The 19,106-nt window shown below is 36.9% G+C and overlaps 2 protein-coding genes across 2 annotated transcripts in view; one reads left to right on the top strand and one right to left on the bottom strand.

Annotated features, from left to right (window-relative positions):
• The first annotated feature begins 614 nt into the window (after positions 1-614).
• Positions 615-4,228, top strand: LOC307133937 (THAP domain-containing protein 6). The gene is made up of 4 exons (XM_079829327.1): positions 615-761; positions 2,129-2,321; positions 2,401-2,520; positions 2,604-4,228. The coding sequence occupies exons 1-4, from the start codon at positions 682-684 to the stop codon at positions 2,832-2,834; spliced, it is 624 nt and encodes a 207-aa protein (XP_079685453.1). The 5' UTR covers positions 615-681; the 3' UTR covers positions 2,835-4,228.
• Positions 4,229-5,309: 1,081 nt separating this feature from the next.
• Positions 5,310-19,106, bottom strand: part of kpna6 (karyopherin alpha 6 (importin alpha 7)) — a 29,313-nt gene continuing 15,516 nt past the window's right edge. Inside the window, exons 10-14 of the mRNA XM_079830233.1 lie at positions 17,837-17,915; positions 17,603-17,728; positions 17,281-17,408; positions 11,457-11,635; positions 5,310-8,969 (exon numbers count right to left, since the gene is read on the bottom strand). Coding sequence (XP_079686359.1) covers positions 8,782-8,969; positions 11,457-11,635; positions 17,281-17,408; positions 17,603-17,728; positions 17,837-17,915 — 700 coding nt within the window. The 3' untranslated portion in view covers positions 5,310-8,781. The remainder of the gene's footprint in view (positions 8,970-11,456; positions 11,636-17,280; positions 17,409-17,602; positions 17,729-17,836; positions 17,916-19,106) is intronic.

The following is a 19,106-nucleotide window of genomic DNA, read 5'->3' as shown; positions in this document are numbered from 1 at the left end:
TTAAGTTAATAAAAAAATAAATAACATACAGTACGTTGGCCGATAGTGATGAGAGGGAGCAGCGTCACCCTTTTAAGACCATTTGAATCAATTTAACCAATTGATTCGCAAAATGATTCACTGTTTCGAATTCGAAGCGGTCGAAACACCGCTAGATAGTGGAACCTGCTGGTCAAAAGCGCAACAAAAACTCAACTAAGAATACAACATTTACAGGCAAAACAAAATAAACAAAAATAGTAAATACTACATTAAATTCTGAAAGGAACTAAACCGTATTATATATTTTTTTATTCCAATATATCAACATTTCTTGAACAGCTGTATTTTGAAATGTTTCGAATCCATTAACATTTATCTAACCAGGTAAGTCAGTTGAGAACCAGGCAGTTCTCATTTACCATGACGAATTGGCCAAGAGGCAGCATAAAAAGCTGGTACAATACAATAAAAACATAATAGAGTTACACAGCTATAAACAATGACATATAAAACAAATAACTAAAACCAAGTGCAATCCAGAACGCATCGTTTGCTGAAATCACGTGACTTTGTGAGTTCAATACAAGCTCCGAACCACTGATTCGACACAAGAGATTCATAAATGTTTCGAAGCTTCATGTTTCGCAAGCGTCAGCGTCGTCGCCATATTAGACCGGGCAACTCACTCTCTGGGAAAAAATGCCTGATTCATGTGTTGCTTGGGGCTGTAAAAATCGCCGCACAGTCCTGACCAAATCCCGAGGAATTACCTTTCACAAGTAAGATTGAACAATTGTTTCTAGTTGTATTTGGGCATTATAACGTTATGTTGACAGAGCCAGGCTAAGCTAGCAAACACAAGCTAGCTATGTAAGCCCACACTGTATAACAAATATTAAAGGTAACGTTAAAGTTTATATGATTTCTTATAAATTCTCAGGTTGTATTCTATATTAAAACAATAAGTTCGACTCATCACGACCTTTCCAACTCCATCTCACTGTTTTGAGCAGCGCCACCAAACAACCAAGCTGTCTTTCGCTAAAACAAATTTCAGTAAAAAAGAAAACACACACACAGGTCGCATTAACGTGGTTCCAGAGCGCCTTTTATTCTCGGACAATTTATCTTTTTTCTTTCAACTAAAAAAAAAGCAATTACAAACTAGAGTAAACTTCATTTAAAAAACAAAACAAAATTATTAGTTACTGGTATACTTAATTAGAAGCGAGTTCTCTGCTTATGAGAACAACATTTTCTATTATTTAAAAGCCAGGCCATTAACACTTATCAATGTGTTCAGTATTAATATATGCACTTTGATGTAAATTATTTCTCCCACTTAAAAATGTACAAATGGTCTACTATATGATCTTAGGACTGCAAAACAAGGCTTCCGTCCGCTGCCCATCAGTTATTTTCACCATATGTACTACTAAGACTGTGATATTAAAAGTTGATGATGAAGCTGAAATTTATGTCACAAAATGTTGAGGTTGCTGTGAGATTTTGTTTAGGCGCTATACCAAAAGTAGCCACGGGGTAACACTCACACTCCGTTGAATTCTTTCGATGTGTTCTGTCATAAATGAATACATTTCTGTCACGATATAACGTGTATCATAAAACAGTGACCAAATATAGAATCTTAAGTCTCCAACCTTTCCAACGATATGTTTTGTCAAGAAGATTCTATTATACAAATGTGCAGTAAACATTAGGAGGAGGAACCCGATAAAAGGTTTTAAAGTACTATTTCCATTTTAGAACAATATTCACAGGATGAATTTTGAGTATCTAAGTATGAGTATGATACCTAATTTATGATAATTACTAATAAATATTCGTGGTTTGAAAAGGGTTAAGAATTGACAGACCTGTGCTTCAGGTTTATGGATTTTTTTCCAGTCACGTGACTGAAACCTATGAATTACTGCCCAAAGTCGAAATGTCTAATAACTATTTCAAACATTCTGAATACTGTAAGTAATTACTTTCCGGACCTCTTGGAACAATAATGGACTGGTTTAAATCTAAAATGAAATGGTCATCTATATTGGTGTTTTTTTTCTCTAAACCGACTTTTATTACAAGTGACTGACATAATATTGGTATCTGGCTATCTAACTTATCTCACACTTTGAAGGTTTCCTAAAGGTAAAGCGTTGAGGAAGCAGTGGGAAATTGCCCTAAGATGGGAAGGTTTTTCCGCCAGCGATTCCTCTGTGCTATGCAGTGAACACTTCAGGGAGCAGGACTTGGACCGGACGGGTCAGATCGTCAGGATCAGAGATGGAGCTAAACCATCTGTCTTCAATTTCCCGGCTCACTTACAAAGAGTAGGTCTACCTCTAGATTAAAGGATTTAATAGCTAGTCATTAGGCTTGTTTAATTTTTTTTTTTTTTTTTCATTTTAGCCAGTGTCAATGAGGACAACAAAAACCTCAAGGAGGGCTGAAGAGAGACTGTCAGTGGACTGTTCTCTGCCGCGCCAACAGACTAAGCAGCTCCAACAGACTAAACCTCTGCCTAACGTTGTGAGTATTTGTGATCATTTTGCGCCAAACTGCTATGACGTGACAAACATTATAATGAAAAGAAATTCCCTCCTTTCTTCTAGGACCACTCCTATGCATTGCCAGCAGATCCCACTGGTCTAAAGGCCAGGCTTAGTGAAGCCTTGGCTAGAGTGGAGAGTCTGGAGAGGGACATGAGGAACGTGAAGAAACGAGAACAAAGGGCAAAGAACATCGTGCTTTCTCTTCTAGAGGATCTGAGTGGAAAGAACGTCATAAACGAAGAGCTGGAACACAAGCTCAATTTCTACTCGGGGAAAATGAAAATTCAATGACATGTTGAACTTTCATGTTTCTACAAATTCCTGGTTATGATTTCAAAGGGCATTTGAGGATTCATCTGTGCTCACTGAATTTCAAATCTTCTCATTTGACCTCTTGCCAAAACAGGGCCATGAGTACAAAACAAACTGTCCAAAAGCATTCAACTAAGAGCATCTTTCCCTCCTGACGCTTTTTTTTTTTTTTTTTAATGTAATTTGATAAAATTATGCTTCATTTTACTAAGGTGGATGCCAGGTTTGGCCTCAACATGATGTTAGATATGTTGATAATGTACAGTATATGTGATATTGATATGTCTGTGGTTCTAATGCAGTAGTTTGGTAGGACAAAACACCTGCCACGTCAACAGTTTTTTTTTCCTAAATGCACAGTTTATTTGTGACAAGTCATGTCTTGTGCATTGCATGCGTTTCACACTTGGGTTTTTCTAATTATCATGTGTGAATGGATAAGTTTGAATAAATATCTATTGTAATATTACAATATTGTCTAATTAATGTAATTATTTATATATACACAGATCAGGCATAACATTATGACAGGTTTGATTATCTCTTCATCACGGCACCTGTTGGTGGGATATATTATGCAGCAAGTGAAATATTTTTTCCTCAAAGTTGGTGTTAGAAGCAGGAAAAATGGGCAAGCGTAAGGATTTGAGCGAGTTTGACAAAGGCCAAATTGGGATGGCTAGACGACTGGGTCAGAGCATCTCCAAAACTGCAGCTCTTGTGGGGTGTTCCCGGTCTGCAGTGGTCAGTATCTATCAAAAGGAAGGAACAGTGGTGAACTGGCGACAGGATCATGGGCTGCCAAGGCTCATTGATGCAAGTGGGGAGTGAAGGCTGGCCCGTGTGGTCCGATCAAACAGATGAGCGACTGTAGCTCAAATTGCTCAAGAAGTTAATGCTGGTTCTGGCAAAGATGTCAGAATACACAGTGCATCGCAGTTTGTGGAGTATCGAGCTGCATAGCCACAGTAGTGTAAGTTACCGGTATATACATATGACCAGTAAGAAGTTTGGAAATATTAAGGTTTTTCTTTTATGTTTTTGAAAGTAGTCTATTAATCTTACCAAGGCTGCATTTATTTGATTTAAAAAAACGACCGTAAAAACTGTACTACGGTGAAATATAGTTTAAATATTTCTGTTTTTTTGTAATATTTTAAAATGTAATTTTTTTTCCCTGTGATGTCAAAGCTGAATTTTCTGCATTGCTTGTCTTCAGTGTCACATGATCCTTCAAAAATGATTCTAATATGCTGATTTGGTGCTAAAGAAACATTTCTTATCAATGTTAAAAACAGTTGTGCTGCTTAATATTTTTGGAGAAACATTTTTATTTTGTGCTTTTGCTAAATAAAAGTATTCTTTAAAAAAAAAGTATATATATATATATCTTACCCTAAACTTTTGAATGGCAGTGTACCATGCTTTCCAATATATTTACTAAGCAGCTAAAATTTTTCAACATGGATAATGATAATAATAATCTAATAATCTTAGAATGATTTCTGAAAGATCACGTGACTACTTTCATTAAAAAACCTCAATGTTCCCAAACTTGACCGGAAGTGTATACAATATATGAGGAAAATAGTGATGCATGTTCAATGTATTTAGTTGGTTATAATTTTTGAGAGAAATATTTAAGGTAATGCATGTTGCAATTGGGAAAGTAACTGCAGTAACTTGCATGCCATAATAACAAATCAATGGATAACTTATTCATAATATATATATATACATAAATATATTTCCTCAAAAACTAGTTATACAAACTATTATAAATACAATTTCAAATAAGGAAACTCAAGTCTTTGGGAATAGCAACAATAACTTGAACCAGTATTGGTCTACCTAAAACCACATTTCTCTGTGGAAGTAATGGTCAAACAATTAAACATGTTCCTTCTTGAAGAGTTGGTAAATGGATTCATCACTCATAGTGACATTTAGGGCTGCGCAATACATCGAAATATCGCAAATGTACATTTCGCAATATGCATATCGCAAGGGTATGCAATATCTGAATGATTTTAATATGCTACTTCAACATTGTGAAAAGTGTATGTTTCAGGTTGATGCATATAGCAGGGGAATAGACTGGGCACACGACTGTTACTTATATGACTTGCTTGACATTAAAAAGAGTTATTAAACGCAATAACTTGCAAAAAACAACTCCTTGCAGTCTCGTGCTGTCTGACACACAGACCGAAACTGTGCGCACAAGCCGTTCTTTTTTCGTGTCTTGTTTCACACTCGAACTGTCAAATAGACACACAGTTATGTCAAAATGGCTGTCTTGATAAGTATTCATGTAAACACAGTCGGTTATGCTTTAAGTGAAAGATATCAGTTGGGGAAAGAAATAGATTTCACACGCTTAAAGCGATATCGTATCGCATATCGAATATCGCATTTTTCTTCAATATCGCACAGAAATAAGTTTACAAACCAGATGTTTTATCCTTTTATTTGTATTTGGACAAAAAGAAAAAAAAACTCTTAAACATTTGTTCAGAATTGTTCATGTATATGTTTGTGTGACATGTTCAGTTTGTGTGTCCGTCACTCATTCATATCGTCGGTAAAGTCAGTCACAGTATGGGCAATTGTAGGCAGAGGAGGAAAAAAAAAAAAAAGATTTAAATATAAATACATTTAAAAGGAAAGAAATTACCAAACCAGGATACAATATTCACCTGGGCAAGTCTTAATATTGTGTATGAAAAGTACTTAAACATGTAGCATTGTAAACACAGGTGAGTCAGCATTACAACACAACAATATGCATCAGCTCCAGGTTTGGAAGAGACAAAAAGTCTCAAAATGTCAACATCTACAAGATCTAGGACGGAAGACCATAAAGACCCAATTTCACTTATTTGTGGCCTTTTGTAAATATTGTATTGGTTTTCTGCACTTCTCAGAAGTTATTTTAAGGAGTAAAGAGCTGCGCTCAACTTTAAATTGTGCCAATATAACAATAGAATCGTTAGATTTCTGGTTTAGGCGTAATTCAGAGACACGGATCATGAGACACCCAGATTTGTTTTTTTAATCGTTTGGCTTCTCAAAGCAAATGTCCTTAAATGAGAACAAAATGTCTATGAAAGAGGCCTGAACTGATTTGGATTTGCTGTAATTGTGCTACAGTTAGTTACAGAGGGAAGTCAGACTGAGAACAACATAGTTGGGTCTACATGGTCAGCTAGTGCGCTTCTAAACAAGAAAAGAGCTACACATACACACACAAAAATACTCAATGAGGGCGGGAAAAAAGAAAATACAGTTTCCTTCGTTAGTATCCTCACTTCCTTTATGCCAATAGAACTACGTCCAAAATGAACAACAAGCTAAGCAAACAGAACACAGGAGACAGTATTTCAACATTGCATTGGCCTTGGTTAAAAGTATGAATTATCCAGCACAATAAATTATGCAGTTTTCTCTTTATACCTTTGAGTTTACCAATTTGGTGTACAAGTAGCAGACCATCACATCTCTAATGAAACTGTGGCAGACAATGTAACCTCTAATTTGATAAGAAAATAGAGCAGCAATATTTGCACAAAATGTGTGCACATTCAAGTAAATAAAAAAAGAAAACAAAATCAAAGACAGATTGATATGCATCAGCCTCTTGTCTTTGTTGGTCTGATTGGCACTTTTGTGAATAGGAGTGCATTTCCATTAAGAGATAATTTCTTTGCTTTTTTGATCAATGTATGAATCCACCCGGTGGTCTTACAGACCATTAGATATATTTAATAAGCATAGTTTTTTTTTTCCTTTCCCCCATATAACCTCAGTCTTATTTTGTGTAAAAAATCTGACCTGCAGCATCCTCGTTCTGAGAGCGACCTGTAAATGCAGCACATGTCATCTAATATCACACAGAATTAAGATTTGAACCGATTTTTAGAAAACAAAAACCTGTATGAAATCACCTTGACACTGTTGTACATCAGATTGTGAAGAGGTATTCTCAAAAAGGTCAATTGAAGCGGCTCAAATTCAAAAAGGTTCTTGAACCAGAATTAATATGGAAACCTTTCAGTCCGCATGAGACAAGGAAACATCGAGATATTAGTCAACCTAAACGGTTCTGTACCAAACAAAGGATGCTGCTCCATTAAGAACAGATGCTGGATGCCAATATAAACTGTGCATCACTTCCCTTCCTACATCATCCGTCAGTCAACGTCTATGCTTTCATAGATACAGGCCCGTACTAAATCAAATGATCCCTAGAGATGCACCCTTCTGTCAGTGTATTATGGAGGTAGAGGAAAATGCTTCCATAAATGAAAAGTTTACTCACAGTTTTAAAGTAAACCACAGCAAGTTCCGTACGGGGCGGGAGATTAATATTCAAACTTTTCATGCCTTCCGTCTGAAATCCGCAACAGCCTAACATCAAACTCGGGTGTTTTTGAAGGTATTAACTTTTAGTGCATCAACTCAAAAAGTGCCAAAGGGTGAAGATGTTTGGAGATTATGGAAGTCAATTTCCCCCTCGGTTTTTGCTCATCCGTACGTGTACGTGTTTATGAAGTGTATGCTGGTCTTGTATGCAATGCATGTGTGCAAGGTGTGTGCAAATAAAACAATATCTATATATATCTTTTTGCCCATACATTTCATTATATAAATAAGTATTCCTTGCCATACCTACAGCACCTGCAAAACTACAGAACCCAGAACTACTCCAGCTAGTGAGCATGAGCTAATAGTTCAATGAAGTTCTGGCAAGGGATACAAAATGGGTGTTGGTACCAACAGAACACCATGCAAAACCCCAACATGCACATACTGAGGGCTGCACGAAACAAACACCTTGAAGTTATCAGAACCACCCAGTTTTACTATGCTCCAATTAATGACGAGAAGAAAAAAAAAAAAAAAAAAAGAGCAGAATTAAGACTCCATCATGTGCATCACCCCGGCCCTCAGATGTGTGCTTATTCCCCCCAGAACACATTTCAGTTAAAGCCTTTCGATCAAAAGAAGAGTTATTCATAACACTGCACACCACGAATATCCTACAACTAGATCTCACCTCTGATTGGTAAAAAAAAGAAAAGAAAAGAAAAAGAAAAATGGGCATTATCTTCACACAAATGGGCTCTTTGTGCCGCACTTCACCAGTCATTGTCTTTTAACAGTAATGACTTTTTTATATTAGGATAACTCCTTTCCTAAAATACCTGGATTACTTCAACACCACCCACCACCACGTCAAACAGACTCTACATAAACTCCTGTCGTTTCTACACCCAGCATGGTCTGAAAGGATCAAGTCGATGAATACTAATGCTAGGAAAATGTAAACCGCTCCAGAAAGCCTTTGAAGAGTGCTGAAATAGTCAGGAAATACATCTGCCGATATTACGGTGGAGTTGTGTCTATCAAATATAACCAGGCTTTTTAATTACCGGTAATGAACAGAAGAAAGAAATTCTACAACGCAACACTTGATGAAATTCAAACCAGGATCAAAAAGATAATGACGAAGATCAGGATTTTCTGATTTTCATTAGACGAGTAAACGATTCTCTCATCTTTCAGTGAAAGGGGTAAACTGAAGCATACCTTTCCTTAATAAAAAAAAAGGAAAAAGAACAGCGCCACGATTTCTACCTGAGGGGGATGATTATTTAGCTGCATCATTGAAAGGGGGGGTATGAAAAATAAAATCCAGCTCTCTCTTGGGTGTGACAGGGCGGTGGATTGGTTCCCCTGCTTAAAACACACCTCAATGTCTAAATAAATCAGTCTGGGTCATGGGTCGCGGGTCAAAACTTAGTTCAACCAGATGTCAATCGTTGCGCTCTGAGTGTTTCCGACGTATGTTTTAGTATGGGTATGGGGTGCGGAAAGGTGTAAGGGTCGGGGGGGGCGCGGCCAGGAAGAGTGTGAAGGCTGGTTATAGCTGGAAGCCCTCCATGGGAGCCTCCTGCTGGGGGAAAAGGAACTGCTGCTGGTTCTCATCCACCTGTGGTGCCAGACTGGCATCCTCTTCCTCTACTCCAAAGTAGTGCTCGATGAGGTCAAAGGCTTTCTGGTAGATCTCCTGATTTTCATGACTCTGTAGGAACTCGATTTTGTCCAACCCTGGCAGAGAGAGAGATACAGTTTATATTTCACAATATTACAGGTTTTAACTGTATTATTTATCAAATAACAAGAGATTTCTTTCAAAAACTTTTTAAAATCTCCATCCATCTATCTATGGGTTGTTGAAATGAATTGCTGCAACGATGCAGTGATAGACCATAATCGATTATAGCCTACTGATGTTACTCTGACATAATTAGTCACATACGTGCTTCTCAGCTAGCATAAAATGGCGGAGGGCGATGAAACACAAAAGCGAGTAATAAAAAAATGCACCTACCATTTCAACATTTACAGGGTGCGAGCGTGTGCGTTAGAGGTCTGCTACCCAACCCGAGCGAACATTAACTATGAGTGCGATAACAAAAAAATGGGGAAACTTTTCACAGTTCCAAATGATGCAGGAAAAGCTGCACTCTGGAAGAATTATGATCAACTGTCGATGCTAGTGATGCACCGAAATGAAAATTCTGGCCGAAACTGAAAATTTAGGATGCACTTGGCCGAAAACCGAAACTGAAGCCGAAAATGGCTTCTTTTAAAAACGTATACTAATATATTAATATATGTATCCAATAAATTCAAGCCATTTATCCATTAAATAAATATATATATATATATATATATATTTAATGGATAAATGGCTTGAATTTAATGGATCTGAAAAAAAAAAAAATAATTTCAGGAAGCAATAGAATAATCAAACTTTTATTAAGTTACATAAAACCTAAAATATTTTTAACAATAAATATAAATAATAGGCTAATACTAAATAGACCTAATATTATTCTTCAAGTTTTATGTTCCATCAAATAAAATAGTTTTTTAACAGTTGTGCAAAAAAAGATCCACAATTATCTGTAAACTGCACACAAAATCACAGAATGGTTCTCTTTAAGAACATGAGATGCTGCACTGAATAGTCTGTCACTGTTCTCCGGGAAAAATGGCATTATGGGGGTAAAATATGTGTTTTTTTTGGCAAGGTTGCCTGCTAAAATTCGCATTCCTGGGTCTAAATATCACATAATTGGGGCCGCTTCAACCCGCGGACATGGAAAAACATCCCGTGGGAAAACCGCGGACTTGTCAACACTGCTTTGGGGCAGATAAATACCTGCGTGCAATCCGCGCAAGCAACGGAAAACGGCCTTCGTTCACGCGCCAGTAGCCAGTAGTGCTTAATCTTTGATAGGCAGACGAGTTGCGTGTTAACAGCTCGACCGTGAGTGAAACCGAAGCGCTGGGAGGGAGGGGCGGGTGACATTAATTTTCGGTTTACGTTTTCGGCTGTTTTTTTTATTTCGGCCCGAAACAGATAATGCCATTTTAATATAATAAAATTTTATATTTTAATAAAATACAAATATTTTTTTTGCTGTGGTACCGAAATTGGTACAAAGTACCGTAACATTTTTATGGTATTGGTACAGACTACTGGAATTTTGGTATCGTAACATCCCTATTCCCTAATTCACAGTATCTATTCCTTTATTAACAGACACCAGTTTTCATTTCATTAAGATAACAAAATGTTTAAAACAAATGCGTTACATTAGGCTACAGGTAAGAAACTTTGTTTGAAATATGTTTTTATTTAAAGTATCTGTGCATTACACAAAATAATTTGTACTTGAATCTTATGTATCTGCAACATTATGTTGTATAATTACAGTTTTGCACAACTAATGTTCTCAATACTACATGCTTTTTTTACATTTGCAAAAAATTTTTTTTTTTTGCAGTTTGGCTTTCCTTAGGGTCTAAGTAACTTGTTCTGAAATGGTTCAATTATAATTTATATATCGTGATGTATATTATCACGAGAGGCTGCAATGTATATCGCAATATGGATTTTAGGCCATATCGCCCATCCCTATATCACAATAGTTATTTTTGCTTTAAACAAGATTTTTATGGTATAGACAGCGCTGAGAAACAGTCTCTCTGACTGCACGCGCATATACTGAAATTAGTTCTCTTTCGCAGCCAATTGTGCTTCAACGGTTTAAACATGTTTTTAAACTGTACCGCTTAAAAACGCAGGCAAACAATAAGCTTTCGTGCCATTATGACATATTCTGGCTATGACATATCATATAGCCAAAAAGACATTTCTTACAATTTTTGGAGGAGTAAAATTTACATATGCAGTTTCAACAGCAAGTTGCATTTACACTTGCCCAGTTTCGTTTGGAATGCGTCTCAAAACACCTCCTGAAGTGGTTTTAGTGATCAGATTTCAATCCATCTCGAAAGCGTTTCGGAGGGCATTTACACTTAATTTTTTCACAATTGGATAGCTAACTGATCAGAGGAAATGCATGAAGTGTCCAGGTGTAAACAGACCCAATATGTCAGTCTATCTATATCTATTCAAACTCCTAGGTTTGCCATTTTTCAACATATATTTGATGTCTCCAAAAATACATGCAATTATACAATAATGTTGATGTAAATGGTGGTTTGGTGAATTAATATTACCATAGGCTTCCTCTATGAGACTGCAGTAAGGGTTGAGGCCGCTGCCGTTTTGTTTGGCCTCCTGCTCGCCCAGTCTGAGAATGTTCTCCAGACCATTCAGAGCCACTAGCACGATCTTGGAGTCCATCACAGTCAACAGATCACAGAGAGGTTTAATGCAGCCCAAATTCACCAGGTACCTATAGAAAAGCAGCAGATGAAAGAATAAGCAGCTGCATGCGTGTCACCATGTGTTAATTTTCTAATCAAAAGGAAATAATAGTAAAGTTCCTGCTTGGAACACAGTCCTAAAAAACATAAAATCCAACAGATTTATTTTTGGCACATACTATGCATTCTCCCTATGCTGCTTTTTGTAATTAGTGAAATGAATCCATTTGTAAAACCAGACATGCCCCAGTACACCTGGGACAACATTTGTTCCTCAGTACTTATTTTCTCATAAAAAGTAAACATCATAATTTAATTTCCCTTAGTACAAATAACTGAAGATGACATTACAAAAAGGGAATTTATATTTGGCAAGCCGTGACCATCAAATCACTGCGTGAAACAGAGTTTGCATTTCAGATTTAGACACAAAATGATGCCTTGATCACTGGCACTGCAAATGAGATGGAAATGCTTCAGAATGAGTCAAACAGCCCAAGGTCAGCAAGTGCACAACAATAACCAGCAGCCATATCCCCCTGTAGACCAAGACTGGTTTCCCACTGAAGCTAAGCAGGGCTGAGCCTGGTCAGTACCTGGATGGGAGACCAACTGGGAAAACTAGGTTGCTGCTGGAAGAGGTGTTAGTGAGGCCAGCAGGGGGTGCTCACCCTGTGGTCTGTGTGGGTCCTAACACCCCAGTATAGTGATGGGAACACTATACTGTAACAAGCACCATCCTTCGGATGAGACATTAAACCGAGGTCCTGACTCTCTGTGGTTATTACAAATCCCAGGGTGTCCTTCGATAAAGAGTAGGGATGTAACCCCGGCATCCTATTCAAATTTGCCCATTGGCCTCTGTCCATCATGGCCTCCTAATCATCCCCATAAACAATTGGCTTCATCACTCGGTCTCCTCTCCACCAATCAGCTGGTGTGTGGTGAGCATTCTGGCGCAATATGGCTGCCATCGCATCATCCAGGTGGATGCTGCACATTGGTGGTGGGTGAGGAGATTCCCCCCCCTTCTATGTAAAGCGCTTTGAGTGCCTAGAAAAGCGCTATATAAATGTAACAAATTATTATAATTATTATTAATATCAGGCAATAAACTGGCTCCAGTTTCCCTCCCCGTTCTTCACTGATTCTACAAAACATGTAACATGGACCAACGTGGAAGCAAGAAAGATTTTCATTATGCTTTTAGTAATTTAAATAGACAGACTAGTAGGGCTGGGTAAAAAAATATAGATTTCTCGATTTTAATCGATTCCCACTTTTATAAAACAATATCGATTCTTAAATCCCAAGAATCGATTAGTCTATTTTTTTTTAACGAAATTCAAAAACATAAATACTGTTTTGGTGCTGTGAGATCACTCTGCCGCGGCTCAGCTCAAGAGAAGCAGCAGCGCGGAGCAAACATGAACGGATCTTCTCTTCCGCCTTAATACCAGTAACAGCGCGAAATAAACACGAATGAGCTTCTGAAAGTGTGTTAAAAGATACAGGACAACTTACCGAAATCTGTATCATGTCACATAGAATCTCTCAATCAGTGTTTCAGCCGCAGAAAGATGTAAGTAAAACGGCTTACAAGTAAACAATGTCACGTAACGTCAGTTACCTCCATATCCTCCAAACCATATCCAGTGTCCATAAACGCGTTATTCAGCTAGAATTTTAGCTAGAAATTAACTCTAGAGAGGAGCATTTTGCTAATTAACGTATATGCACCACATTACATAGGATATTCATTGTCAATGTTCTTCAATATTTAATAAATCTGGCAAGTTTTTATGACAGCCACCCTTTAAATGTTATATATATATATATATATATATATATATATATATATATATATATATATATATATATATATATATATATATATATATATATATATATATATATATATATATATATATATATATATATATATATATATATATATATATATATATATATATATATATATATATATATATATATATATATATATATATATATATATATATATATATATATATATATATATATATATTTTTTTTTTTTTTTTAAACTAATTGGAGTAGAATTATGATTATGTAATTGTAAAGTTAATATTATAACTTTAATATTATATATAAAAAAACAATTTAGTGTCATTTAAGTGTTTGTATACAAATCAATTAATCTGTACCTTCAATATTAGTAGGCTAATGTAGTACAACTCTGACTCCCATAGTTTACAACATTAGTTCAGAAATTAGTTTTCCTTGAGAAAATTTTCCATGTATTATACCTGATACATATCCAAAATAATTGATATTGAATTGAAAAGAATCGAAAATCGAAATCGAATCGAATTGTGAAATTTGTGTCAATACCCAGCCCTACAGACTAGTATTTTGATTTATGCGAGCATCTGTCAAAGACAATTATCCTTACACTGGTCCGTATGCTAACCAGAAGCAATATGATAAGATTAAAACTAATCAGAAGAGCGTGAATTAAAGGGGTCATGACATGAGAAATCAAATTTGCCTTGATCTTTTGTCACATAAGAGGTCTTTACACCACTAAAACTTCCTGCAAGTCTCATAGCTTAAAACGGCCTCTACATTATAAACCAAGCATTTATGTAAATCAAGCTTCAAAGCTCATTTGGATATTATGAGAATTGTGACATCACACAGGCAATTCATTTGCATATAACTGCCTCCAAGGAAAACATCAACAAAGAGTTGTACATCACACCATAGGCCCCGCCCACTGGCATTTGGTCACTTAACAGCTGACATTTGCATACAGTGGATGTGAGTGTTGCGTCGGGTTGAAAGCAAATAGAACCAATTATAAATCACTGACACCATCTACACTGGATACAGTATAGAGAGATGCGTGTTCAGTTTCCAACATAATCCACACACTTGCGTCTGTCGACAACAAGACAAATAGAAGAGTAAAAGAACAAAAACATTGTTAAAATAGTCAATGTGACTCCAATTGTTCAACCTTAATTTTATGAAGGGACGAGAATACTTTGTGTGTGCAAAAAGCAACAAAAATAACTTTATTCAACAATTTCTTGTAGCCTGTGTCAGAAAAAGTGCAGTGCTTCCTAGTTCTACGGCAGAAGGACTCGTGCGCATGCGTCATCGTGGTCACATGAACAGTGTCAGCCAATGGTAAGCCGGCTTTCTGGAAGTGCTGCACTGTTTACACTGCGTCAACAGCGTAAGAGTCCGACACAGGCTAGAAGTAATTGTTGAATGAGTCGTTATTTTAGATTGTTTTGTGCACACAAAAAGTACTCGTCGCTTCATAAAATTAAGATTGAACCACTGGAGTCACATGGATTATTTTAACAATGTTTTTACTACCTTTCTAGACCTTGAAAGTTTAAATTAAATAGCTGTCTATGGATGGGTCAGAGAGCTCTCGGATTTCATCAAAAATATCGTCATTCGTGTTCCGAAGTTAAGGGTAATTGATGACAGAATTTTAACCCTTGAAGCCATTTGCTGTAAGTGTGCATAGTAATAAACACTTTAAGCACACGGCTACTTCCAGACTATGTGATCTCATGAAAACCACACTGCAATTCAATCTGGATAAACGCATCACAAATGCTCCCTGGTGATTCTCTAAGATTAGCACTTACGCTGTGCCATGCTATTGGCCATCTGAGAAGGTCCGACTTGGCCAGACGAAGATTGTGGGAGCACTTTAAATGGGGCTCCCATTCTTAACTTAAAAGAATCCTGAGAATTTATTTCTGAGGTCATCTCTAACTCCATTATATCTTGAGGAGTGTGGATCATGATTCTCGTCAACCTCGAAAAGCCAGACATATTGACAATCAACATGAGTGCAGTGTGGCTTATTTTGATCAAGAATTGCCCACTTAGACAAAAAGAGAATGTCTGACAGACAGGTAAAGAGAAGAGTGTAAGGGAAAATATGAAATCAAATACACCAATTGTAGGCTGGCAATTGGGTCAATGACAAATAAGAGGGTCAACTATGAAGAAAAGTAATTAAAAAAAAATACTATACATGTCAGGCTTTGTGTAGTATAAATGTTTTTCAAAACTGTATGAAACCAAGGTGAAAAATTAAAACGGTTCACTGGGTTTCAATATAGAACCTTAGGGCTCAAGACTCATTTCTAAAGAATCCTTTGTGCCAAAAAGGTTCTATACAAGGAGAAATGTCTTAAATTATTGAACAAAACAGGTTACTTCATTTTTTTCTAGTGATACAATGTTTAAGAGCTGTTAAAATTAATTACATGTAATAAAAAATGAATTAAAACTAAATCCATAAAATGATCTCATGATGGAAACCCCTAAAAGGTTTTATATGAAGTGGCTGACAGAACCCTTTTCTTCTAAGAGTGTACTATTTAACAAATATTTAAACTGACTCTAAAATGTCATGTGGTGTAACCATAAAAAAAAGTTAACATTTGACTTACACAGTGAATATATGCGAGTGTACACATTAAAAAAAATTCCACATCCAAATTCCAAAATATTTCCAGGGTAAAAAGTATTTTTTTGGAAGAAGCACATGACATTTTACAACCTGAACTAACCCTACCTTGTCATAAAAAGGTCAAATTATCTGATATTTAAAGAGACCATGGCTGCATCCATACTTCCCTAACAGTAAAAGAGTGACAAGTATATCCAAATTCACAGTACTCAAAAAAAAAAAAACAAGTAAGCGAAGAGTACCCAGAAGACCTACTTCTTCCAGCGAGATTCTGAAGTGTGCATACGATGGACACTTTACTATCCCATGAGGCCACAGGAGAGGATTTATGAATAGCATTGAAGCGACGTAACTGACGCTGGTAGGTCACATGATAATGACAACATGGCAAATGTGGTATGTCCAGATTACTTTCATACTATATAGAAGGTACTTTTTAGTGGTCATGAAGTAATACTCTCTTGAGTAGGTACTTATTTTGAATAAGTAAGCAATTTCGGACACAGCCTTATTGACTTTGACACAGTCATAAAAGGGTCTGCAGTAAGGGTGTGCGATATTAACAACAAATGATATCTCAATATTTCCTGGGATTTTATCGATAACGATATTTAGACAATATTTTGCTGAGTGTGTTATTGTGCTGGTACCGTGGCAGGTTTAAGACTACCATGCATGATCTTTCCCAAAAAGTTTAAAAATTTATTTTTTACCTTTTATGGGCATTTTTACATTTACAAATGTATTTATTTTTAAACCTTATTATATGTATGCATCATCTTTTGTGTCAATTTCATAAATTTAGTCAAATTAAATTATAATAATAAAGACTATGGGGCTGTTACCAATCAAATCAAATAAGTATGAACAAAATGTTTGCAATGGAGAGGAAACAGAAGCTGCATTTGAAGTGACATTTAGATTGTTTAATGCAGCTCAAGGTGACAAATGAATAACCTGCAGTTACAAATGCATAATGTTTTGATGTTTTAAACATAAAACGTTGAATATTAATATTTAAAACATGAAAAGATACTTAAAATGTGAAATTAAAACCGGCAGTAGGTAACAGCAAGTCAAAATTAATGAGTGAGTCGTTGAGATTCAACATGGCAGTCTTGGTGACGAGTTTGTCAGATGTCTAAATGCTTAAGATGTGCCATTTGAAAAGCGCACACTCAGAGCTCACCTGATCTGCTCGGGCGTGCCACCTGACGTGGCATTAGTGATCGCCCACGCTGCCTCCTTCCTGGTGCGGAATTCTGCTTTCTGTAGGATTTCTATCAAGACCGGGAAGATGTTTGCATCTATTACAGCCTGCAGACGAAGACGACGGTGAGAAAAAGAACAGAGAATTAAAGTAATCCTTAAATCTAAAAAGAAATCCCAAGTTGACACTACAAACAAGTTCACTCCTCTGAAGGTTTGAGGATGCAGCCGTAACCCTGTCGCACGTGATAAACAAGCTGAGCCCTCTGGGTAGCAGATGTGGAGTGTGGGTCAGGGTGTACCTGAATCTGTGCTCGGTTTCCCGCTGTGATGTTGGAGATGGTCCAGCACGCCTCCTTCCTGATGGATTCCTTTGCGCTACTGAGCAGGTGCAGGAGGCAAGGGAGAGCGGAGCAGTTCAACACCACCTAGGGCACAGAAAGAGAGAGGTTGAGGAGACCATCCATCTCCTGTCTGAAAACAGAGATAATCATACATGAAGACGAATAAGCACATCTGCTCACACACAAACACACCTGCGTCTGAATGTCATCTCCTGTAACAATGTTTCCAACGGCCCTCAGAGCTGGAGAGGCCACCTTGTAATCAGTGTGCCTGCAAGAAAAGAGGAAATAGGTCATCTAACAAACAGTTAAAACCAGTGATTCTCAACTTTCTTGACTCATAGGCTCCCTGTTGCCCTACATAATATTCAAAGGCCCCCGAATTTAGAGAAGATATTTTCTGTATTTTTACAGTTTTCAAACTTATTTGTGTAAACAGAAACTGAGTATTAATACATTAAAGTACATTAACCACATTTATGATTTTAGCAGATTCAAGAACTATGTTTTTTCAATTAAAACTTTTGGTAACACTTTATTTTAGGGTTCAATTTGTGATATTAACTTTGCTTATTAGCATGCATATTACTAGGATATTGGCTGTTTATTAGTACTTATAAAGCACATGCCTTATTCTGCATGACCTTTTTCTACATCCCTTAAAGGCCCACTGAAGTGACTTGAAACGCGCAGCATTATTCAATGTGTTGACGTCATTTCCCTGAAACGGATCCAGCTGTAAGCAGCTCCTCCCCTTTTTTAAAACAGCCAATAGAGTTTCGTTAATATCACAGTTTGACTAGACCCTGGTAAAGCCAGTTTCCTCCTAATCTCTAATCGTTTATCATCATAATCTCCTCCATAACGCTTTGAAATACAGCATTCTGTGCAGAATTGAAATGGGTCCGATGTTTTGTTGTCTGCGCCGACTCGCCCATATGAGCCGCTCTGCACGCTCATGTCTCCAGTCAACGGCTCTGATCTAGACTGTGTGTGTGTGCTGCGGCGGTGCGCGTGAAACTAACGTGATACCAGACTTATTCGCCTCAACTGAAAGCATATTTACACTGTCTGAATCGTTTCCTATCGCATGTGCCATTCACCATGTAGAAAATAGTAAATGTGTGAACAACTGACCAATTTCAGCCACAGATTCAGCGTCTGTTTAAAGTGTAGGGGGCGGGACTACAGATTCTAGAGAGCATTTGATTGGACAGAAGATGTGATAAGAAGCTGAAGTCCGCGGTGATGTCATAAAAATCTGTGATCCATCTTAACAGAAGTGAGAGACTAAGTTTTGAATGCTTATACCTCCTAAATGCGAACTTTGTCATTGTTTTGGAACACACCAGCTTATTCATAACCTTAAAGCTAACATAGTCATACTAAAAGCTAAAAAAATTTGATTTCAGGGGCCCTTTAATCCTAAATTTAAAAGCTACCTTACTAACTATTAAAGGGA

This window comes from Gobio gobio (genome assembly GCF_949357685.1).
Source record: "Gobio gobio genome assembly, chromosome: 11".
In the NCBI taxonomy this organism is placed as follows: Eukaryota; Metazoa; Chordata; class Actinopteri; order Cypriniformes; family Gobionidae; genus Gobio; species Gobio gobio.
This window is presented reverse-complemented; position numbering and strand designations above follow the sequence as displayed.